This window comes from Zophobas morio, unplaced genomic scaffold (genome assembly GCF_036711695.1).
Source record: "Zophobas morio isolate AGI-343-1 ecotype UQ-CSIRO unplaced genomic scaffold, CSIRO_AGI_Zmor_V1 ptg000021l, whole genome shotgun sequence".
NCBI lineage: Eukaryota > Metazoa > Arthropoda > Insecta > Coleoptera > Tenebrionidae > Zophobas > Zophobas morio.
The window spans coordinates 17,715,396-17,738,364 of record NW_026972126.1 but is presented as its reverse complement, the minus strand read 5'-3'; the positions used below and the strand labels follow the sequence as shown (position 1 = coordinate 17,738,364).

Genomic DNA, 22,969 nt, shown 5'->3' with positions numbered 1-22,969 from the left:
TCGACGTATTTTGCATTAATTTGTGGTATATTTTGATTTGAATAAACACATTATTATTTAAACAAATTGTACCACTAACAAACATTTAATGACTCTGCGCCCTGTAAAAAGTGATGTTTTATCCATGTGCGAATTTTCAAGCGATTCTATGATGGTTATGACTCAAAAAACTTGAAAAGAAAACATACAATGGTGCTTTTTTTACGATATTTCTCAGCATTATTTTTTTAATTGATTGAACTGGTCTCTGTGCCCTAGAATATGAAAAAAGCTGCAGTTTGATGTATGATATATCTATATTAATATCATTTTTTTAAATAAAAAGCTAAAAAAATGTTATACCTCGTCTAGCGAGTCCCCTTAAGGCAAAATAAGTACAATTTCTTAGAAAAGTATTTAAACCCCTTATACGATCAAAGGCTGCCTGGCAGGCCTTAATCACCAGAGTGCAACTTTAAATTTTCAGATTTTTGTTGAAACTCATTTTATTTTAATCAAGTTTCACGATTTCTGAGAATATATCACGATAAATTATTCTATCGAGGGTTGTAAAAATATTAATTTTATTGCCCAAGATTTACACTAAAACATAATCGGCACATTCTAGGGCAAAACGGACCTGCCAAGCCCGCTTCGCGTTAGGTCCAACAATGAAAAAGTGAAGAAATGACACATGTGGCAACAGGAAAAGATGCTACATTTGTCTGAAAAATAAAGGTATAAAACAGTAACAAATATGCGATTTATGCGAGAGAAATATATCTATTGAACATTCGATTAGTCGATTACAGAACTAATTTGTGCTAATTGAAAAAATTAATCATTATGTAACACGCAATTATTATTTTCTAAAATTAATAACATACCTTAAACAAATATTTTTACTATTAAAATTACTCTTATTTAATAACACAAATACAACCAACGGGCCTACCGGACCCGGGTTGCTCAGGTACAGATAAAATGCATTGCCCCGATAAGCGTAAAACGCTGTGAATAGTGAATTGTGGTTTATGGTTTTTAAAATACCATCTTACCATGGCTTAGATTTATTACCCCTCAGGATTATATTTAAAGATGTATAAGTACTGAAGGCTACAATGTAGGAAATGATGGTATTTAAAATATGAAAATTTACGTGACAAAACACTATTAGTGGACCTCTTACCTCTATTTTTGTTTATGTGACCAAAATTACCAACATGAAGTATCAAAAATGACTACTAGAGTAACTCAACTAATAACTACTGAAAAAAAGTGAAATAAAAAAATGTATCTGTATCTGCGCCATTAATTTTGTATCTAGATTCTAGATACAGATATTATGTGCTTAAATTCGATTGTATCTAGATACAGATACTAGATACCCAAAAATGTATCTAGATACTTTATTCAGATACAAGTATCTAGATATTGCCCAACACTGGGTATAGGGGTACAAGAAGTTGTGGTTTAATTCGTCAAAAAATTGTTTTTGCTTCATTTAATGCGTTTTGGAATAGAGTTTTTTTTTGAATTTATGGCTGGAGCACAATCATACTTTCTTTCTGATTAAAATGCCAAAATAAATTATTTCAAATAAGAATAAATAAAAAAAGAAAGATGGCATAGCTACATTTGAAAATATACTGATTTCCATAAAAATCCGAACAGCTTGAATTAGTTGACTGATAAAACTGAAAGTAAGCTGATTTTTAAGTTGCCTACCAACATGAAGCAAAAGTGTATTATGTGCAAATGAACTAATGAAAGCGTTTTATTTTTTAAGAGAAAATTAATAACTTCGGATACGTGTTTAATTTATGTAAATTTACAACGCAGAGTTAAAACTCCATCCGTGCGTCCCTGGGTCGACGCACTCTTTTTTAATTTTTTATTTTTCAAATAGCCCCACGGCTATTGACGGAATGTCTCCAGTTCGCATTATTTTACTAAAATATGTCCTTCATCGGTAAATTGTAGTAAAATTGAAAAATATGCAAAATATGCATTTTTTTTAAAGCCCGTTGTTTCTGTATAACAATGCCACTTTTTAAGGAATATGCATTTTACATAGAACTTAAGCCTTATTTTTGATGTTGTAATTTTGCAGGGTCACAACTTTACACATTTTTCTCTATGAGTTAGTAGAAACATGTTTTTTAGCTTAGAAAATCACATTGATTTCTTATTTTCACAATTAAAGAACCGGTCAGTTTCACGACAAACAGGTTGTCTTAGTCCACACACTCATACAATTAGTGTGGTTCTTGTGTAATGTAAACGTAAGTGTGTTTACTGCAAACATTAAATTTATAATTAGTTTCCAAAATTACTGTAGATGCTGATAGCTGCTCTAATTCTAATAGTTTCTACTTTTCTTCTATATATTTACTACGACAATCAAAAACACCTCCCAGGACCATGGAATCTACCAATAATCGGCTATTTACATAAGTTAGACCCAGTGTCACCCTATCTTACCTTGACAAAACTAGCACAAAAATATGGACCAATTTTTCGACTCAAACTAGGTTTAGTAAACATCGTCGTGATTTCCGAAGCAAAATTGCTAAAAAAAATTTTACTCAAAGACGAAACTTTAGCGAGACCGCCATTTTTTATGTTACGTGAGATGTTCGGCCTCAAAGGTAGCCACAAAAACATTACATTAACAATATTTCCAGTTTGTTCTTATCTTGGCAGGAATAGCGTACAGCCCACTCAATGTATGGAAAGAACAACGCAAATTTACTTCTAACTTTTTAAAATCAGCTGGAATGACAAAATTTTCACCAACCAGAAAGAAATTAGAAGATCTCATAACGAATTATGCTGGAGACTTCGTAGATGTATGTTTATTAAATTAGTGTAACGTCGCCTATTGTCAACATATTTTTAAATAGTATATAAACAGTCAAGGGAACGGAGTGATTTTGGACCCTTTAGAAGCTCTGACACACTACGTCACCAGCGTCTCCGGTACTCTACTTTTGGGTAAATCATTTTCGCGTGACGACGAAGTTCGCAAAAATTTAATACACAATCTTGACATAGTAATGCATGAAGCTCAGCTTGGAGCAGCTTTAAATTTTTTACCATTTTTACGGTGCGTCAGTAGATCCGTTTAAAAAGTGATAGAACTTTTGTTTCAGGTTTTTGCCAAAATATAGAAAATCGTTAACAGCTTTCAGGGATACGATAAATAAAATTCGAAAAAGTTTGTTTGTGCACATTAGTGAGTGCGAAAAGACATTTTCTAACGACGACTCCGCTACAAATTTTATTGAAGCGTTTTTTTTGCAACGATCTAAAGGAGGTCCTCCGGAAATCTATAGCCTGGACAGACTCATGTATCTTTTGTTTGATGTTTTTACTGGCAGCACTGAAACTACAATAAGTGCGTTGAAATGGATCATTCTGTACTTAGCGCAGTACCAAGATGTGCAAAATAAAGTACGTCAAGAGGTTGTTGACATTTTACAAGGGAAAACTCTCGAAATGAGTGACGTACCGAAACTGTCGTACACACAAGCAGTACTTAGTGAAGTATCCAGAATTAGAACTCTGGTACCACTGGGATTTCCTCACTACGTTTCTGAGGATATCCACCTTGATAATATTAAAATTTGCAAAGGTACAACGATAATGCCGTTGTTGTGGGCCATTCATATGGATCCCAAAGTCTGGGACCAGCCTGACGAATTTCGCCCTGAGAGATTTTTAGACGAAGAGAAAAAATTTGTATCTTCAGAGTCGATTCTTCCGTTTCAGTGTGGTAAATTAGTGCTTCGTTGGTAAAGTAAAAGCCAAATTGCCTGTTTCAGGAAAAAAAATGTGCGTTGGAGAAGAGTTGGCAAAAATGATGATGCATATGTATATTTGTTGCTGCTCTCGTTAAGAATTTTAAAGTTGAACCATGTGAATCCGTTCCTGTTGATTTTTCGGGGGTTTGTGGGCTATCATTAGTGCCCCAACCGCAGAAAGTTGTTTTTGTAAAAGTTTAAGTTATAAACTGGAAGTGATTAGTTTTAGACTTCTTTGTCAGTATGAATTGTATCACTTGCTTGATTTATAAATGTTGTAATTTGCAATATTGGTTACTTCAAATACATTTTTAAGACGAACTGAACAGAGCATTTAAATACTAGTGGTCAAAGACTTAGTCGAGTCGAGTCCAGTGAAGTGTAAATTTGAGTTAGTAAGAAATAAATTGTTGAGTTTACCCACGCCGATTTTAGTCACCGATCATCGTAACACTGGTGTCAGAAGTGGGATTTGAGATTAATAAATGGTTTTACGACGACTTCCGGGCAGATAGGACAAGAACTCGGATGAATTTATGCCTATCGAGACTACAGCTCAAGCCGCGAAAATGGGGGAACAAGTAAGGCAGATGATGGACGCAAAAAATAAAGAAATGAAAGACGAAACGAGCGCAGGAATGTATGGTAGATCGAATGAAAACTATGCAAGACCGAATGGAAAACAACATGGAAGATAGAATACAGAACAAAATGAAGAAATTCGAAAAGTTAATGAAAAAATGCAACAACAACTCACAATGGATACTTGCGCTAAAGTCTCAATCCTGCGTAGAAGACCCTTGAAAGCTAAAGATCTAAGGACTATTCCCGAAACAATCAGATTGAAGACCGTGACTGGAGAGTCGACGCCAATCATGGGTGAAGCAGAGGTAGAAATCTGCATTGGTCAACTGAAGATAAAATATCGGGCTCTCGTGGCTAACATTGAAGACGATTTATTTTGGGAATGGATTTGATTATTTGCCATGGATTGACGGTCGATCCTACGTCTTGGCAATGAAGAGTTTATCCTGAATCCAAGCCTATAAGACTGATCGCTTGTCAGGATGTGAAAGTTAGAGGGAATGCAGAAGCGATTGTTCCAGTCAGAGCAAATGTCAAACCCAGATTTACCCTCGGCATTATTCAATCACCGTACACCCCCAAGAATAATCTTATGACGAGTTAATACCGATTCTGACATACCTGTACGCGTCGCAAATCTTTTCCCCAATGCCAAGAACATCAAAAGTGGGGTGGTTCTTGCCGTCTGTGAACCAGTCACGAAGATATTTCGTCACAACGAAGATCTTTCTGGTAACAGTGATGAAGGAATAGAAAGAAACTTAGACATTCCTACCCTAGAACTTGGTCATCTAACTGAACATCACCAGAAAGTCACAAGAGAGTTTCTATAGAAACACAGTGGAATGTTTGCATCTGGACAGAACAGAGAACAAAGAAAGCAAGGATAAGAGCCGTTGATGGAAATGATGAAGCAACTAATGGAAGAAATGAAACAACTGAGAGAAGAAAATAGAGGGGTAAAAAAAGAATTACAGACAATAAATGGAATACTGGAAAGAGAAAGAGAAGAATGGAAACAAAAGGAGAGAAGCTTCGAAGAAAGAATCAATAATTTAGAGAAGAAGGCGGAAAAAAAAAGAGAGGCAAGAAAGAAGAAACAATTTCATAATTACGGGTATGGAAATAAAGGAAAGAACAGATGCAAAAGAAGTAGAGGAATTTTTGAAAAAAGAAATTGAGGTAGAAGTAAAAGTGTTGGAAACAATAATTATAGGGAAAGAGGAAAGCAAGAACATACTGGTTAAGACGCTTTGGGAGGAAAAACAAGAGGTGATGAAGAATAAAAATAAACTGAGAGGAAAGAGAATATATATTGATAATGATTGGACAGTACAAGAGCAAAAAATTCAAAAAGAAATTAGGGAGATAGCTAAAGAGGCAAGAAAAAAAGGATACACAACAAGGGTGGGATATACGAAGCTGGAAGTAGGGGACAAAATGTATATATGGAATGAAAATAAAGGAAAATTGGAAGAAAAATGTCTCAAATCAAGTCAGCACTAACCGAAGAAAGAAACACAAAGGGAAGGGGTAGTCATCATGGGACAAATAAAGACTTTAGGTTTAAGAATGTAGATTTTGTACATAATAGGGGAATGGGAAAGAAGAATGGGGAAGATAAAAGTGGTTTAAAATTACTCGTTTGAAATATTGCGGGTTTGAAAAAGAAAGATAACTTATTTTGGAACTACGTGAAAAATTTTGATTTTGTGGGTCTAACAGAAACATGGATACTAAAGAGAGACTGGAACAAACTGAAAGACGTGTTGCCAAAGGAATTTCAGTGGAAATTGCAAGGGGCAAAAAAAGAAAAACGCAAGGGTAGAGCAAAAGGTGGAATCATAACAGGAGTGAAGAAAAATATAAAAGAAATAGGAGAGGGGGCAATAGAAATGGAAGGCTTAGTTGAAAGAAAACTGATTGTAAATAAAAAAAGATGGAGAATCTGCACAATATATAGTAGAGGAATGAGAAACACGAAACAAGAAACACAAGAAAAAATCGAAGAGTCCGAAGAAGAATTTCTATTGTTAGGAGGGGACTTTAATGCCAGAATAGGGAACAAAAGCAGGGAAAAAGACGGGGAAAACACACGAAAATCGAAAGATAAAGTAGAAAATAAAGACGGAAAATTGCTATGGGAATTAATTGAAGAAAGAGGTTGGGAAGTCTTGAATGGGGCGAAGGAAGGGGACGAGGAGGGGGAATTTACCTGGATAGGTAAAAGAGGGGAATCGGTAATAGACTACGTAATAGTAAACGGATTAGCAGAAGAAGAGGTAGAAACATTCAAGATAGGAGAAAGAGTGGACTCCGATCACATGCCACTAGAAGTAAAAGTCAGGGGCATAAGTAGAGGGAGCGGATGCTTAAGGAATGAAGTAGGAAAAGAGAAGAAGATATGGGTATGGAATGAAAAAGGAATTGAGCATTATAAAAAAAATGTTGGAAGTGGAATTTAAAGAAAAAGGAACTGAAAAGAAAATGGAAGAATTAAAAAGAGAAATTGAAAAAGCAGTCATAAGAAATGAACTTGTAACGACAAATTCAGAAAAGAGAAACAGATGGTGGGATAGCAGATGCAGAGATTTAAAAACGGAAGCAAGGAAATGTTTACGAAGGTGGAAAAAGGGGAAAGGTATAAAAGAAGAGTACTGGCAAGCAAAAAATAATTATAGAAAACGATGCAAAGAAAAGAAAGAAGAGATACAACAACAAGAAGAAGAAAAAATTAAAGCCATAAGAACTGAGAAAGAGGTATGGCAGTATATAAATAAAGAACGGAAGAACAAAATCACGATTAGTGAAGACATACCTATAATACAGTGGAAGAAGCATTTTATGAAACTGTTGAACGGAAAGGAAGAGAGAATTGTAGAAGATAGTAAAACCGGGATTGGTGGTAGAGAAAGGGAAGCGGAGATTCGAGTAGAGGAAGTAGGAAAACAAGTAGGAAGACTGAAAAGGGGAAAAGCACCGGGGAGGGATGGGTTGGTAAACGTAGTGTGGATATTTGGGACGGATGGGATGATTGAAAGATTGAGCGAGTTAATCAATGAGGTGTGGACTTGTAAAGGTTTTCCAGGGGAATGGAGAGTAGGACAAATATGCCCAATTCATAAAAAGAGTAGTAAAGAAAAAGTAGAGAATTATCGGGGAATAACTCTTCTAAATACGGCATATAAACTGTACGCAATGAAAGATTGGTGACAGAGATGAACGAAAAGAGTATATTACCGGAAAGTCAAGCGGGATTTAGAAGAGGTAGAGGGGCTATGGACAATGTATATATCCTGTATCATCTAATAGAAAAAGAGTTGCTAAAGGAAGGAGGTGGGGTATATGCACTGTTTGTAGACCTAAAAGCCGCGTTTGATACGGTGGACAGAGAGTGTTTGTGGGAATGCATGGAAAGAAGAGGACTGAGTGAAAAGTTAGTTGTAGCAGCAAGAGAAATTTATAGAGAGACAGTGACTAGTGTGAGAGTGCGAGGAATAGAAAGCGATATGTTTTGGACGACGAAAGGATTGAGACAGGGATGCCCATTAAGTCCCAGTCTGTTTGCTTGTTACATAAGCGATATCGAGGAAATGTTTAGAGGAGTACAAGCGGGAGGAATTGTGGTGGGGAGAGAAAAGGTATGGTGTTTGGCATTTGCAGATGATTTGGTAATATTGGCGAAGGATAAATGTGGAATGAATGAGATGAAAAAAAATCTGCAAAGATACTTTAAAAGAAAGAAACTGGAGGTAAATGTAGAAAAAACAAAAATGATGGTGTTTACAAAAAAAAAAGGGAGAAAAGGGGAGGAAAAAGGGTGGCGTTGGGAAGATCGAATCATAGACACAGTAAAGGAGTTTAAATATTTAGGATCTAAGTTTACAACAACTAACACGGTAAAAGCACACATAAGAGAAAGAAGGGTCAAAGCAATGCAGATAATGGGAATGGTGTGGAGTATAGGTGAGAGAATATTTGGGTATGACGTAAGAAGAAGGATGAAAATGTTTGATAGTTTAGTTAGGAGTGTATTAATGTATGGAGTGGAGATATGGAGATGGAAGGAATATGCAGAGATTGAAGCAGTATAAGAAAAATATTTGAGGTGTATGTTAGGGCTACGGAAAGAGACGCCAGGTTATATAGTAAGAAAAGAATGTAAAAGAGAGAAACTAAGAGCATACACTGGGAAAAGATGTGTAAAGTATGATGTAAGATTGAAAGAAAGAGAGGAATGTAGGATATTGTATGAATGCAGGAAGGAAAAAAAAAAGGAAGCAGGGAAAGAACATCACAAGGGTAGACAAGGATATTATGAAAGACTGGGATACGCATGGATGGAAATAGAGAGAAAGAGAGAAATGGGGGTGAGTATGAGAGAAGAGTTGTGTATGCGTGACAGAGATATAGATAAACAAGAGAGAAGAGCGAGTGTAAGTAATTCTAGGTACAATGCAGACTATAGAAAGATAATAACAGAAACAATACCAAAGTACCTAGACAGAGAAAGCGCGAAAGAAAAAAAATAATTGCGAGATTTAGGTGTGGAAATGAAGAGAGAAATAACAAGTTTTGGGTAAGCGAAGGTGAGAGAATGTGTAGGACGTGTGGAGAAGGGCGAGAGACGATAGAGCACATGCTGCATGACTGTGAGGAGAGCAAAGAAAGAGAGGAGAGTGTGACAGAGATATTGAATGAAGACGGAAGAGGGGTGGAATGGATGAAAGAAATGGAGTGGACAAGAGTAAGGCTGGGGCAAGGGAGGATGGGGTAAAGGAAAGAAAAATTAGTTATTTAGTTTATAAAATGTATTTATTTGGTTTTTGTTAACTAGGAAAAAAAATTGTAGTGTCAAGAATCTTTTTAAGCGTAGGGTAAAAAATAAACACTTACTACTACTACTTACTACATTAGGATAATGGGAAAGGCATTTGAGGAACGCATGACCAACTTTAAGAAGCATTTAGCCGAGTGAAGGAGGTAAATTTGAAGTTGAATCCGAAGATGTGCCTCCTTTTAAAAAAAGAAATAGAATCTCTGGAGAATACTGTTTCGGCAAACGATATCTAGACTATGGGAACAAGGATCAATGCTGCTCCTCTGCAGTGGCTAACGGATTTCAAGTCTCAGTTTAATTGGACTGCTGAATGTGAAGCAGCCTTTAAAAGATTGAAGAACTCACTATGCTCTAGTTCTATTCTTTCCTATTCTCAGTCATCGAGAATGTACATCTTGGACACGGACGCGAGCAACATTGGAGTTAGTGCTGTATTCTCACAGATGCAGGACAAGGAAGAAAAAGTCATCGAGTACTTCAGCAGCGTGCTTTCGAAACCCGAGAAGAACTATTGTGCTACGAAGAAGGAGTTGCTGGTGATTGTCAGGACTGTTGGACACTTCCATAAGTATCTCTATGGATTCGAATTCCTGATTAGAACCGATCACGCAACCCTCACATGGTTCCTTCAGATGAAGAATCCCGAAGGACAAGTAGCTAGATGGCTTGAACGACTCCAACAGGATCACTTCAAAATTCGACCCAGGGCTGCTAAGCTCTACAATAATGCGGACTCTTTGTCGAGAAGACCGTGTAAGAATTGTAAACACTGCAACAAGATCGAGCAGCGTGAAAAGTCGTTCAACTGTGGAAGAACAGCAGTCATAGAAGAAGAATGGTCTACAGCCCAGATTAGAAAAGACCAGGAGGAGGACGTGGATATCGGACCGTTGCTCAAATGGGAAGAGGATGGGGTAGAATGACCAGTTTAGTCGGAGATATCAAACGAGTTACCCTCTTTTAAGACTTTATGGGCTCAGTGGGACTCCCTGCCTGTTGAGAACGGATTGCTAAAGCGAGGTTGAGAAAGTCCGGATGGGAAACACACCAGCATAAAGTTGGTGGTTCCGGCAACCAGAGTCAAGGAAGTACTTCTAGAGATGCGCAAGAGAGGTTCTGGTGCTCATTTTACTAAGTGCGTTGCCGAGAAGACGTCGAGAGCTGGTGTAAGAAATGTACTTCCTGTGCGGCAGTCAAGGGACCGAGGACTAGAGAGAAAGGGCCGATACAACAGTGCAACACCGGTTCGCCGTTGGAAAGAATTGCAGTGGAAGCCACAACGGTTGCAAAAATGCTAATTGGCAATTGGATGAGTAGGTTTGGGGTTCCAATGGAAATACATTCGGACCAAGGCAGAAACTTCGAGCCAAACCTATTCAAAAGGGTTACTGAAGCACTAGGGATACGAAAGACGCGGACTACACCGTTGCACCTACAGTCAGATGGAATGGTAGAGCGGTTCAATTGTACCATGGACGAACATCTTTCGAAGATGGTGATCGAACATCAGAAAGATTGGGATCGACATCTTCCACTGTTCCTTCTGGTTAATCGTTCACCTGTCCATGACACGACGGGTCAGACACCAGCGCGCATCTTGTACGCTACGACCTTAAGGGTAACTCAGGCAGGGGATTTGGTATGGCTTTATAATCCCCGAAAAAGAAAAGGTCATTGGCCGAAGTTGTCACCAGACTGGGCAGGTCCATCTATTGTGGTGACGAGAATCAACGATGTTGCTTACAGAATTCGACGAAGGTCGAAAAAGTAAATGAAGATCGTTCATTTAGACCGCCTCATGAAGTATAACAGTGACGCCTATGGCTTCTAGTATGTACGGCGATGATGACTCATCGTCGATGACGGCGGCCGGGCGAAGTTAGGTAAAAGAAAAGCCTGGAAGCGGAAGTCGCGATAGGCAATCCAGAAAGACCTCGACTGCGGAACTTCTAGAAGGGAAGTATGGCTTTAAATAGAGACCACCTTTGGGAATGATGATTATTCAGTTAACGAATCGAGTTGAGCGAAGACGGAGTTCAGCCAACTCGCACCGGAATTATTTTGTGCATAACAGCTGTAAATTTGAGTTAGTGAGAAATAAATTGTTGAGTTTAACCCACGCCGATTTTAATCACCGATCAACGTAACAATATTAATACATTAAAGCAATTGTTTGAATTTGGAACTAATAAAAATAAATGTGGCAAATTCAACAATATAGCGGGATGTGTCCAGTTCGGATTAGGATGTCTTAATTACTGATTTTTTCAAGTAAAGATTCTGCCGAAACGTCTTGGTATTTGCTAAATAAAGGTACAATTTGAAAATTTTACAAAAATATGCTTAAATATGCATTTTGTATACAATTCGAGTCTTACTTTTGAGTTGCAATTTTGCAGGGTCACAACCTTGCACATTTTTATCTATCAATTAGTAGAAACACGTTTTTCAGCTTAGAACAACACATTGATTTCGTATTTTCACAATTAAAGAACCGGTCAGTTTCACGATAAACAGGTTCTCTGTCTACACAATCGTACAATTTATGTGGTTATTGTGTAATCTAAACGTAAGTGTATTTATTGTAAACATTAAATTTATAATTAATTTGAAAAATTATTTTAGATGCTGATAGTTGCTCTAGTTATATTAGCTTCCACTTTTCTATACATTTACTATGACCACCAAAAACACCTCCCAGGACCATGGAATCTACCAATAATCGGTTATTTACATAAGTTAGACCCTTTAACACCTTACCTCACTTTGACAAAACTGGCACAAAAATATGGGCCTATTTTTCGAATCAACCTAGGTTTGGTAAACATGGTCGTGATTTCCGAAGCAAAATTGCTAAAAAAAATTTTACTCAAAGACGAAACTTTGGGAAGACCGCCGTTTTTGATGTTACTTGAGATGTTCGGCAACAAAGGTAGCAACACAAACATTACATTAACAATACTTCCAGTTGTTTTTATCTTGGTAGGATTAGCGTACAGCCCTGTCGATGTATGGAAAGAACAACGCAAATTTACTACTAACTTTTTAAAATCAGCTGGGATTACAAAATTTTCACCAGCCAGAAAGGAATTAGAAGATCTCATCACGAATTATGCTGACGACTTCGCAGATGTATGTTTATTAGATTAGTGTAACGTCCCCTATTATCTATATATTTTTAAATAGCATATAAACAGTCAAGGGAACAGAGTGATTTTGGACTCGTCAGAAGCTCTGACACACTACGTCAGCAGCGTCACCGGTACTGTACTATTGGGTAAATCGTTTTCGCGTGATGACGAAGTTCGCAAAAATTTAATACACAATCTTGACATAGCAATGCGTGAAGCTCAGCTTGGAGGACCTTTAAATTTTCTACCATTTTTACGGTGCGTCAGTAGATCCGTTTAAAAAGTGATAAAATTTTTGTTCCAGGTTTTTGCCAAAATATAGAAAATCGTTAACAGCTTTCAGGGATACGATAAACAAAATTCGAAAAAGTTTGTCTGTGCACATTAATGAGTGCGAAAAGACATTTTCTAACGACGACTCCGCTACAAATTTTATTGAAGCATTTTTGTTGCAACGTTCTAAAGGAGGTCCGCCGGAAATCTATAGTGTGGACAAACTCGTGTACATTTTATTTGATGTTTTTACTGGCAGCACTGAAACTACAATAAGTTCGTTGAAATGGATCATTTTGTACCTAGCACAGCACCAAGATGTCCAAAATAAAGTACGTCAAGAGTTTGTGGAAGTTTTACAAGGGAAAACTCTCGAAATGAGTGACGTACCGAAACTATCGTACACACAAGCAGTACTTAGTGAAGTGTTCAGAATTAGAACTCTGGCACCACTGGGATTTCCGCACTATGTATCTGACGATATCCACGTTGATAATATTAAAATTCGCAAAGGTACAACGATAATGCCGTTGTTGTGGGCTATTCATATGGATCCCAAAGTTTGGGACCAGCCTGACGAATTTCGCCCTGAGAGATTTTTAGACGAAGAGAACAAATTTGTACCTTCAGAGTCGGTTCTTCCGTTTCAGTGCGGTAAATGAATACTTTCATACGAGGCAAAAGTTACGTTGTGTGTTACAGGTAAAAGAATGTGCGTTGGAGAGGAGTTTGCAAGAATGATGACTTATATATTTGTTGTTGCTCTAGTCAAGAACTTTAAAATTGAACCGTGTGAATCCGGTCCTATTGATTTTTCGGGGGTTTGTGGGCTATCATTAGTGCCCAAACCGCAGAAACTGGTTTTTATAAAAATGTAAATGCTAAAATGGGCATGATTATTTTTAGACTTCTTTGCTAGATTGCTTAGGTGCAGGAGTTAACAATAAACATATTTTTTGGAAAAATAGTTTTCTTTTTAATTTTTAGTAGTAGTAGTAGTAAGTGTTTATTTTTTACCCAATGGGCTTAAAAAGATTCTTGACACTACAATTTTTTCCCTAGTTAACAAAAAACCAAATAAATACATTTTATAAACTAAATAACTAATTTTTCTTTCCTTTACCCCATTCCCCCTTGCCCCAGCCTTACTCTTGTCCTCTCCACTTCTTTCATCCATTCCACCCCTCTTCCGTCTTCATTCAATGTCTCTGTCACACTCTCCTCTCTTTGCTCTCCTCCAAGTCATGCAGCATGTGCTCTATCGTCTCTCGCCCTTCTCCACACATCCTACACATTCTCTCACCTTCGCTTACCCAAAACTTATTAATTCTTCCTTCATTTCCACACCTAAATCTCGCATTTATTTTTTTTTCTTTCGCGCTTTCTCTGTCTAGGTACTTTGGTATTGTTTCTGTTATTATCTTTCTATAGTCTGCATTGTACCTAGAATTACTTATACTCGCTCTTCTCTCTTGTTTATCTATGTCTCTGTCACGCATACACAACTCTTCTCTCATATTCACCCCCATTTCTCTCTTTCTCTCTATTTCCATCCATGCGTATCCCAGTCTTTCATAATATCCTTGTCTACCCTTGTGATGTTCTTTCCCTGCTTCCTTTTTTTTTTCCTTCCAGCATTCATACAATATCTTACATTCCTCTCTTTCTTTGAACCTTTCATCATACTTTACAGCTCTTTTCCCAGTGTATACTCTTAGTTTCTCTCGTTTACATTCTTCTCTTACTATATAGCCTGGGGTCTCTTTCCGTAGCCCTAACATCCACCTCAAATATTTTTCTTGTACTGCTTCAATCTCTGCATATTTCTTCCATCCCCATATCTCCACTCCATACATTAATACACTCCTAACTAAACTATCAAACATTTTCATCCTTCTTCTTACGTCATGTCCAAATATTCTCTCACCTATACTCCACACCATTCCCATTATCTGCATTGCTTTGACCCTTCTTTCTCTTATGTGTGCTTTTACCGTGTCAGTTGTTGTAAACTTAAATCCTAAATATTTAAACTCCTTTACTGTGTCTATGATTCGATCTTCCCAACGCCACACTTTTTCCTCCCCTTTTCTCCCTTTTTTTCTAAACACCATCATTTTTGTTTTTCTACATTTACCTCCAGTTTCTTTCTTTTAAAATATCTTTGCAGATTTTTTTTCATCTCATTCATTCCACATTCATCCATCGTAAAATATTACCAAATCATCTACAAATGCCAAACACCATACCTTTTCTCTCCCCACCACAATTCCTCCCGCTTGTACTCCTCTAAACATTTCCTCGATATCGCTTATGTAACAAGCAAACAGACTGGGACTTAATGGGCATCCCTGTCTCAATCCTTTCGTCGTCTAAAACATTTCGCTTTCTATTCCTCGCACTCTCACACTAGTCACTGTCTCTCTATAAATCTCTCTTGCTGCTACAATTAACTTTTCACTCAGTCCTCTTCTTTCCATGCATTCCCACAAACACTCTCTGTCCACCGTATCAAACGCGGTTTTTAGGTCTACAAACAGTGCATATACCCGACCTCCTTCCTTTAGTAACTCTTTTTCTATTAGATGATGCAGGATATATACATTGTCCATAGCCCCTCTACTTCTTCTAAATCCCGCTTGACTTTCCGGTAATATACTCTTTTCGTTCATCTCTGTCACCAACCTTTCATTTAACACCACTGCGTACAGTTTATATGCCGTATTTAGAAGAGTTATTCCCCGATAATTATCTACTTTTTCTTTACTACCCTTTTTATGAATTGGGCATATTTGTCCTACCCTCCATTCCCTGGGAAAACCTTTACCCGTCCACACATCATTCATTAACTCGCTCAATCTTTCAATCAACCCATCGGTCCCAAATATCCACACTTCGTTTACCAACCCATCCCTCCCCGGTGCTTTTCCCCTTTTCAGTCTTCCTACTTGTTTTCCTACTTCCTCTACTCGAATCTCCGCTTCCCTTTCTCTACCACCAATCCCGGTTTACTATCTTGCACTACAATTCTCTCTTCCTTTCCATTCAACAGTTTCATAAAATGCTTCTTCCACTGTATTATAGGTATGTCTTCACTAATCGTTATTTTGTTTTTCCGTTCTTTATTTATATACTGCCATACCTCATGTATCTCTTCTTTCTTTTCTTTGCATCTTTTTCTATAATTATTTTTTGCTTGCCAGTACTCTTCTTTTCTACCTTTCCCCTTTATCCACCTTCCTAAACATTTCCTTGCTTCTGTTTTTAAATCTCTGCATCTGCTATCCCACCATCTGTTTCTCTTTTCTGAATTTGTCGTTACAATTTCTTTTCTTATGGCTGCTTTTTCAATTCCTCTTTTTAATTCTTCCATTTTCTTTTCAGTTCCTTTTTCTTTAAATTCCACTTCCAACACTTTTTTTTTTATAATGCTCAATTCCTTTTTCATTAAATGCCCATATCTTTCTTCTGTTTTCCTACTTCATTCCTTAAGCATCCGCTCCCTCTACTTATGCCCCTCACTTTTACTTCTAGTGACATGTGATCGGAGTCCACTCTTTCTCCTATCTTGAATGTTTCTACCTCTTCTTCTGCTAATCCGTTTACTATTACGTAGTCTATTACCGATTCCCCTCTTTTACCTATCCAGGTAAATTCCCCCTCCTCGTCCCCTTCCTTCACCCCATTCAAGAATTCCCAACCTCTTTCTTCAATTAATTCCCATAGCAATTTTCCGTTTTTATTTTCTACTGTATCTTTCGATTTTCGTGTGTTTTTCCCGTCTTTTTCCCTGCTTTTGTTCCCTATTCTGGCATTAAAGTCCCCTCCTAACAATGGAAATTCTTCTTCGGATTCTTCGATTTTTTCTTATATTTCTTGTTGCGTGTTTCTCATTCCCCTATTATATATTGTGCAGATTCTCCATCTTTTTTTATTTACAATCAGTTTTCTTTCAACTAAGCCTTCGATTTCTATTGCTTCCTCTCCTATTTCTTTTATATCTTTCTTCACTCCTGTTATGATTCCACCTTTTGGTCTACCCTTGCGTTTTTCTTTTTTTGCCCCTTGCAATTTCCACTGAAATTCCTTTGACAACACGTCTTTCAGTTTGTTCCAGTCTCTCTCTAGTATCCATGTTTCTGTTAGTCCCATAAAATCAAAATTTTTCACGTAGTTCCAAAATAAGTTATCTTTCTTTTTCAAACCCGCAATGTTACAAAAGAGTAATTTTAAACCACTTTTATCTTCCCCATTCTTCTTTCCCATTCCCCAATTGTGTACAAAATCTACATTCTTAAACCTAAAGTCTTTATTTGTCCCATCATTACTATCCCTCCCCTTTGTGTTTCTTTCTTCGGTTAGTGCTGACTTGATTTGAGAAATTTTTGTTCCAATTTTCCTTTATTTTCATTCCATATATACATTTTGTGCCCTACTTCCAGCTTCTTATATCCCACCCTTGTTGTGTATCCTTTTTTTCTTTCCTCTTTAGCTATCTCCCTAATTCCTTTTGGAATTTTTTCCTCTTGTACTGTCCAATCATTATCAATATATATTCTCTTTCCTCTCAGTTTATTTTTATTCTTCATCACCTCTTGTTTTTCCTCCCAAAGCGTCTTAACCAGTATTTTCTTGCTTTCCTCTTTCCCTATAATTAATTATTGTTTCCAACACTTTTACTTCTACCTCAATTTCTTTTTTCAAAAATTCCTCTACTTCTTTTGCATCTGTTCTTTCCCTTATTTCCATACCCGTAATTATGAAATTGTTTCTTCTTTCTTGCCTCTCTTTTTTTCCCACCTTCTTCTCTAAATTATTGATTCTTTCTTCGAAGCTTCTCTCCTTTTGTTTCCATTCTTCTCTTTCTCTTTCTAGTATTCCATTTATTGTCTGTAATTCTTTTTTTACCCCTCTATTTTCTTCTCTCAGTTGTTTCATTTCTTCCATTAGTTGTTTCATCATTTCCATCAACGGCTCTTGTCCTTGCTTTATTTGTTCTCTTTCTTCCATTTTCAATGTTTTTCTTGTCTCACCAGTTGCACTCGCGTTTTTTTTTTTACGAAATATTCTTTTGTGCTGCTTTTACTATCACGTAATCACTCTTGTTACCCCTGAAAGTCAATGTTTACTATGACTTTAGCTTTAACTGTTGCTAACAATGTGTACTCGCTCGCTGCTCAATCAAGTTTTTAATTTTTACTCTTTGTGATTAATGTTGATGATGTTTTGCAGGGTCACGGCCTTCTAATTTTTTCAGTCGGTGTTACCTAGTCTTCTTAGTTTTACAGTTAAAAAACCAGTCAGTTTCGCGATAAACAGGTTCTCTTGAACTACTCAGTCACACAATTTGTGTGGTTCTTGTGTAAGTTACATAATAACAGAACTTCCTGAATTTGGAAACGTAAGTGAACTGATAGTTAACATCATTTACAATAAATATTTTAGATGCTGGTGGCTGCCTTAGCAATATTAGTTACCATTTTTGTTCTATACGTTTACTACGATCATCAGAAATGCCTCCCAGGGCCTTGGAATCTACCAATAATCGGGTCCATGCATAAACTTGACCCTGTGTCACCCAACCTTACCTTGGCAAAACTTGCACAAAAATATGGACCAATTTTTCGAATCAAACTAGGCTTAGTGAACATCGCCGTGATTTCTGAAGCAAAATTATTAAAAAAAGTTTTACTCAAAGACGAAACTTTGGGAAGGCCGCCACTTTTTATATTACGTGTGATGTTCGGAGGCAAAGGTAACAACAAAAACGTAACCCTAACACTGTTTTTACTTCGTCCTTTTCTTGACAGGATTAGCCTACAGCCCACTCAATGTGTGGAAAGATCAACGCAAGTTTACCACTAACTTTTTAAGATCAATTGGGATCACAAAATTTTCGCCAACTAGAAAGGAATTAGAAGATCTCATAACGAACAATGCTGAAGAATTTGTACATGTGTGTATCACTTTAATGTAACTTCGGTTATTGTCTAATTTTGTTTTAAGTAGCACATAAGTAGTCAAGGGAACATTGTAACTCTGGACCCTTCAGAAGCTGTGGTACACTACGTCAGCAACATCGCCGGTACTTTAATTTTGGGTAAATTGTTTTCGCGTGATGACGAAGTTCGCAAAAATTTAATACACAACCTTGACATAATAGTGCGTGAAGCGGGGATTGGAGGAGCTTTAAACTTCCTACCGTTTTTAAGGTACGTCGGTAAAATTATTGAAAAAATGATAACATCTTGTTTCAGGTTTTTGCCAAAATACAGGAAAACGTTGACCACTTTTAGCGAGACGATGGACAAGGTTCGAAAAATTTTAGCCGTCTACGTTAACGAGTGCGAAAAGACATTTTCTAACGATGATTCTGCTACAAATTTAATTGAAGCGTTTTTGCTGCAACGCTCTAAAGGTGGTCCTTCAGAAATCTACAACACAGATCAACTCATATACTTGTTATTCGATATTTTTACGGGTACCACCGAAACTACAATAACCTCCTTAAAATGGATCATTCTGTACTTAACACAGTACCAAGACGTGCAAAATAAAGTACGCCAGGAGGTTCTTGACGTTCTACATGAAAAAACACTCGAAATGAGTGACGTCCAGAAGCTGCCGTACACCCAAGCAGTACTTACTGAAGTATCCAGAATTAGAACCGTAATACCACTGGGTTTTCCACACTACGCTTCTGAAGATGTTCACGTCGATAACTTTAAAATTCGCAAAGGTACCATGATAATGCCGTTATTGTGGGGCATTCATATGGATCCCAAGGTTTGGGACCAACCTGAAGAATTTCGGCCCGAGAGATTTTTGGACGAAGGGAAAAATTTTGGTCCTTCTGAGTCAATTCTTCCGTTTCAGTGCGGTAAATGAATGCTTTGATAGTCAGGCAAAAGTTAAGCTGATTGTTTCAGGTAAAAGAATGTGCGTTGGAGATGAGTTTGCAAGAATGATGACAATCATATTTGTTGCTGGTCTCGTCAAGAATTTTAAACTTGAACCGTGTGAATCCAGTCCTATTGATTTTTCGTGGATTTGCGGGCTATCATTAGTGCCCAAACCGCAGAAAGTTGTCTTTGTAAAAATTTAAGTTTTATTTAGTTTTAGTTTTTTACTGAAAGTACGACCTGAGGCTTTGATACACTTGTAACTGTGGTTTTAAAACGTTTTAGGGAGATTTGTTTTTCCGTTGAAATAGTTGTTGTACTGATGTAAATGTTAAGTTAGAACACGTGTTAGAAATTGTATGTTGAATATTTATTTTCGGATATTCCTCTCACAGCGAAGTGTGTACCAAAATGAATTATTGTGATTTCGACCGTATTTATTATGTGTTTAAAATAATGTAATGGCGAATTCGGTTCACGATGTATTAAATTTAACATTCTGCAACTTCTTTGTTATGAAAAAGTCTTATCATAAGTGTGGTGTAATTATTCAATTCGGTCTAAAATAGAGTTCCATTTTGTTGACGACAGCAGTTCACGACAAAAATGGCCTGGACGGTTTTTCCTAAGCAATTATTTAGATTAATAATAATTTATCATTATTTTGAAATTTTTTAAATATTAAATTATTATTTACATTCAAGGTTTAAGTTTAATTAGTTAGTGGAAACTCGCTTTTCAGTTTTTAGGTTAGTTTGACAATTAAAAACCAGTCAGAGTCACGATAAATAGGTTGTTTTGATTTACCCACTGACATAATTTGTGTGGCTCGTGTGCAGCGGAAACGTAAGTGAATTGCTTTTAAATATTAAATTTATAATTTGTTTCCAAAAATATTGTAGATGCTCGTAGCTGCGTTAGTTCTACTAGTCTCCGTTTGTGTTCTATATATTTATTACGACCATCAAAAACACCTCCCAGGACCATGGAATCTACCACTGATAGGTTATTTACATAAGTTGGATCCTGTGGTACCCTACCTGACTTTGACAAAACTAGCACAAAAATATGGACCAATTTTTCGAATCAAATTTGGTTTAGTCAATATCGCTGTGATATCAGAAGCAAAGTTATTAAAAAAAATTTTACTCAGAGACGAAACTTTGGAAAGGCCACCACTTTTTATGTTACGTTTGATATCCAGAGGCAAAGGTAACAAGAAGAACATAACGCTAACATTGTTTTCAGTTCGTTCTTGACAGGGTTAGTGTACAGCCCACTCGATTTGTGGAAAGATCAACGCAAGTTTACTTCTAACTTTCTAAGATCAGTTGGGATCACAAAATTTTCGCCAACTAGAAAGGAATTAGAAGATCTCATAACGAACAATGCTGAAGACTTTGTACATGTGTGTATCACTTTAATGTAACTTCGGTTATTGTTTAATTTTGTTTTAAGTAGCACATAAGTAGTCAAGGGAACATTGTAACTCTGGACCCCTCAGAAGCTGTGATGCACTACGTCAGTAACATCGCCGGTACTTTACTTCTGGGTAAATTGTTTTCAAGTGGTGACGAGGTTCGCAAAAATTTAATACACTCTCTTGACATGATCGTGTATGAAGCGGGGCTTGCAGGAGCTTTAAACTTTTTACCATTTTTAAGGTACGTAAGTACTCCTATATTAACAAGTGACAATTTTTTTTTAGCTGTTTGCCAAAGTATAGGAAAACGTTAACCACTTTTAACGATGCGATGGACAAAGTTCGAAAACTTTTAGCCGGTTACGTTAGCGAGTGCGAAAAAACATTTTCTGACGGTGATTCCGCTACGAATTTAATTGAAGCGTTTCTGCTGCAGCGATCAAAAGGTGGTCCCTCAGAAATATACAACACGGATCAACTCATACACCTTTTATTCGATATGTTTACGGCTGCCACCGAAACCTCTATAAGTTCGTTGAAATGGATCATTCTCTACTTAACGCAGTACCAAGACGCGCAAAATAAAGTACGCCAGGAAGTTTGTGACGTTCTACATGGAAAAACACTTGAAATGAGTGACGTACCGAAACTACCGTACACGCAAGCGGTACTTACAGAAATATCCAGAATTAGAACCATAATACCACTGGGTTTTCCCCACTACGCTTCTGAAAATGTCCACGTCGATAGCTTTAAAATTCGCAAAGGTACCATGATAATGCCGTTATTGTGGGCCATTCATATGGATCCCAAGGTTTGGGACCAGCCTGAGGAATTTCGCCCCGAGAGATTTTTAGACAAAGAGAAAAATTTTGCGCCTTCAGAGTCGATTCTTCCGTTTCAGTGCGGTAAATGAGTGCTTTGTTAGTAAGGCAAAAGTTGAGTTGTATGTTTCAGGTAAAAGAATGTGCGTTGGAGATGAGTTTGCAAGAACGATGACTTATATATTTGTTGCTGCTCTAATCAAGAATTTTAAAATTGAACCGTGTGCATTCAGTCCTATAGATTTTTCGGGGGTTTGCGGGCTCTCACTAGTACCCAAACCGCAGAAAGTTGTTTTTGTAAAAATTTAATTTTTTAGTTTTAGTTCTGTATTTTACTGAAAGTACGACCTGAGGCTTTGACATACTTGTAAATGTGGTTTTAAAATGTTTTAGGGAGATTTGTTATTCTGTTGAAATAATTGTTGTAGTGATGTAAATGTTAAAACACGTGTTAGTAATTGTATGTTGAATATTTATTTTCGGATATTCCTCTCACAGCGAAGTGTGCAGCAAAACGATTTATTGTGATTTCGACCGTATTTATTATGTGTTTAAAATAATGTAATGGCGAATTCGGTTCACTGACTCTTGATTGAGCAGCGAGCGAGTGCACATTGTTAGCAACAGCTAAAGCTAAAGTCATAGTTAACAGTGACTTTCAGGGGTAACAAGTGTGATTACGTGATAGTAAAAGCAGCACAAGAGAATATTTCGTAAAAAAAAAAAACGCGAGTGCAACTGGTGAGACAAGAAAAACAACAAGGTTATGTCAAATCAGAAAAGGATTGAGAGTGATAAGATTGGTGACGTTTTTGCGGCCTGGCGAGAAAGAGCTGATAGTGAGGGAAGCGACAGCAGAGGCGTACGCCGCGCAAAGAGCCAGCAAAAACATTGAAAATGGAAGAAAGAGAAGAAATAAAGCAAGGACAAGAGCCGTTGATGGAAATGATGAAGCAACTAATGGAAGAAATGAAACAACTGAGAGAAGAAAATAGAGGGATAAAAAAAGAATTACAGACAATAAATGGAATACTGGATAGAGAAAGAGAAGAATGGAAACAAAAGGAGAGAAACTTCAAAGAAAGAATCAATAATTTAGAGAAGAAGGTGGAAAAAAGAGAGGCAAGAAAGAAAAAATAATTTCATAATTACGGGTATGGAAATAAGGGAAAGAACAGATGCAAAAGAAGTAGAGGAATTTTTGAA

General features: G+C 37.0%; 4 protein-coding genes across 5 annotated transcripts; all 4 read left to right on the top strand.

The window, feature by feature from the left end:
* The first annotated feature begins 2,196 nt into the window (after window positions 1–2,196).
* LOC135132559 (cytochrome P450 2J6-like) lies at window positions 2,197–4,073 on the top strand. Its single transcript, XM_064060685.1, has 6 exons — window positions 2,197–2,264; window positions 2,321–2,630; window positions 2,686–2,831; window positions 2,886–3,088; window positions 3,135–3,757; window positions 3,807–4,073. Exons 2-6 carry the CDS (start codon window positions 2,321–2,323, stop codon window positions 3,878–3,880), a joined length of 1,356 nt encoding a protein of 451 aa, XP_063916755.1. The 5' UTR covers window positions 2,197–2,264; the 3' UTR covers window positions 3,881–4,073.
* Window positions 4,074–11,608: 7,535 nt separating this feature from the next.
* LOC135132558 (cytochrome P450 306a1-like) lies at window positions 11,609–13,547 on the top strand. Its single transcript, XM_064060684.1, has 6 exons — window positions 11,609–11,779; window positions 11,836–12,142; window positions 12,197–12,342; window positions 12,397–12,599; window positions 12,646–13,268; window positions 13,317–13,547. Exons 1-6 carry the CDS (start codon window positions 11,756–11,758, stop codon window positions 13,490–13,492), a joined length of 1,479 nt encoding a protein of 492 aa, XP_063916754.1. The 5' UTR covers window positions 11,609–11,755; the 3' UTR covers window positions 13,493–13,547.
* Window positions 13,548–17,754: 4,207 nt separating this feature from the next.
* Window positions 17,755–19,723, top strand: LOC135132881 (cytochrome P450 306a1-like). Of its 2 annotated transcripts, none has more exons than XM_064061094.1 (6): window positions 17,755–17,976; window positions 18,060–18,369; window positions 18,425–18,570; window positions 18,624–18,826; window positions 18,872–19,494; window positions 19,544–19,723. In XM_064061094.1, the coding sequence occupies exons 2-6, from the start codon at window positions 18,060–18,062 to the stop codon at window positions 19,717–19,719; spliced, it is 1,458 nt and encodes a 485-aa protein (XP_063917164.1). In that variant the 5' UTR covers window positions 17,755–17,976; the 3' UTR covers window positions 19,720–19,723. The 2 variants fall into 2 exon arrangements, with proteins under 2 accessions (XP_063917164.1, XP_063917163.1); XM_064061093.1 differs by having other exon boundaries at window positions 17,755–18,015.
* Window positions 19,724–20,272: 549 nt separating this feature from the next.
* On the top strand, window positions 20,273–22,156 carry LOC135132882 (cytochrome P450 306a1-like). Its single transcript, XM_064061095.1, has 6 exons — window positions 20,273–20,362; window positions 20,419–20,728; window positions 20,779–20,924; window positions 20,978–21,180; window positions 21,225–21,847; window positions 21,897–22,156. Exons 2-6 carry the CDS (start codon window positions 20,419–20,421, stop codon window positions 22,070–22,072), a joined length of 1,458 nt encoding a protein of 485 aa, XP_063917165.1. The 5' UTR covers window positions 20,273–20,362; the 3' UTR covers window positions 22,073–22,156.
* Window positions 22,157–22,969: the final 813 nt, after the last annotated feature.

Excerpts from the sequence above, each read along its gene's own strand:
- LOC135132558 (XM_064060684.1), top strand. The coding sequence starts at position 11,756 with ATGTGGTTATTGTGTAATCTAAAC. Across the intron at positions 12,143-12,196 it reads TGAGATGTTCGGCAACAAAG|GATTAGCGTACAGCCCTGTC; the intron begins GTAGCAACACAA and ends TTATCTTGGTAG. Across the intron at positions 13,269-13,316 it reads GGTTCTTCCGTTTCAGTGCG|GTAAAAGAATGTGCGTTGGA; the intron begins GTAAATGAATAC and ends TGTGTGTTACAG.
- LOC135132882 (XM_064061095.1), top strand. The coding sequence starts at position 20,419 with ATGCTCGTAGCTGCGTTAGTTCTACTAGTCTCCGTTTGTGTTCTATAT. Across the intron at positions 20,729-20,778 it reads TTTGATATCCAGAGGCAAAG|GGTTAGTGTACAGCCCACTC; the intron begins GTAACAAGAAGA and ends CGTTCTTGACAG. Across the intron at positions 20,925-20,977 it reads ATGCTGAAGACTTTGTACAT|CACATAAGTAGTCAAGGGAA; the intron begins GTGTGTATCACT and ends TGTTTTAAGTAG.
- LOC135132559 (XM_064060685.1), top strand. The coding sequence starts at position 2,321 with ATGCTGATAGCTGCTCTAATTCTAATAGTTTCTACTTTTCTTCTATAT. Across the intron at positions 3,089-3,134 it reads AATTTTTTACCATTTTTACG|GTTTTTGCCAAAATATAGAA; the intron begins GTGCGTCAGTAG and ends CTTTTGTTTCAG. Across the intron at positions 3,758-3,806 it reads GATTCTTCCGTTTCAGTGTG|GAAAAAAAATGTGCGTTGGA; the intron begins GTAAATTAGTGC and ends TGCCTGTTTCAG.
- LOC135132881 (XM_064061094.1), top strand. The coding sequence starts at position 18,060 with ATGCTGGTGGCTGCCTTAGCAATATTAGTTACCATTTTTGTTCTATAC. Across the intron at positions 18,370-18,424 it reads TGTGATGTTCGGAGGCAAAG|GATTAGCCTACAGCCCACTC; the intron begins GTAACAACAAAA and ends TTTTCTTGACAG. Across the intron at positions 19,495-19,543 it reads AATTCTTCCGTTTCAGTGCG|GTAAAAGAATGTGCGTTGGA; the intron begins GTAAATGAATGC and ends TGATTGTTTCAG.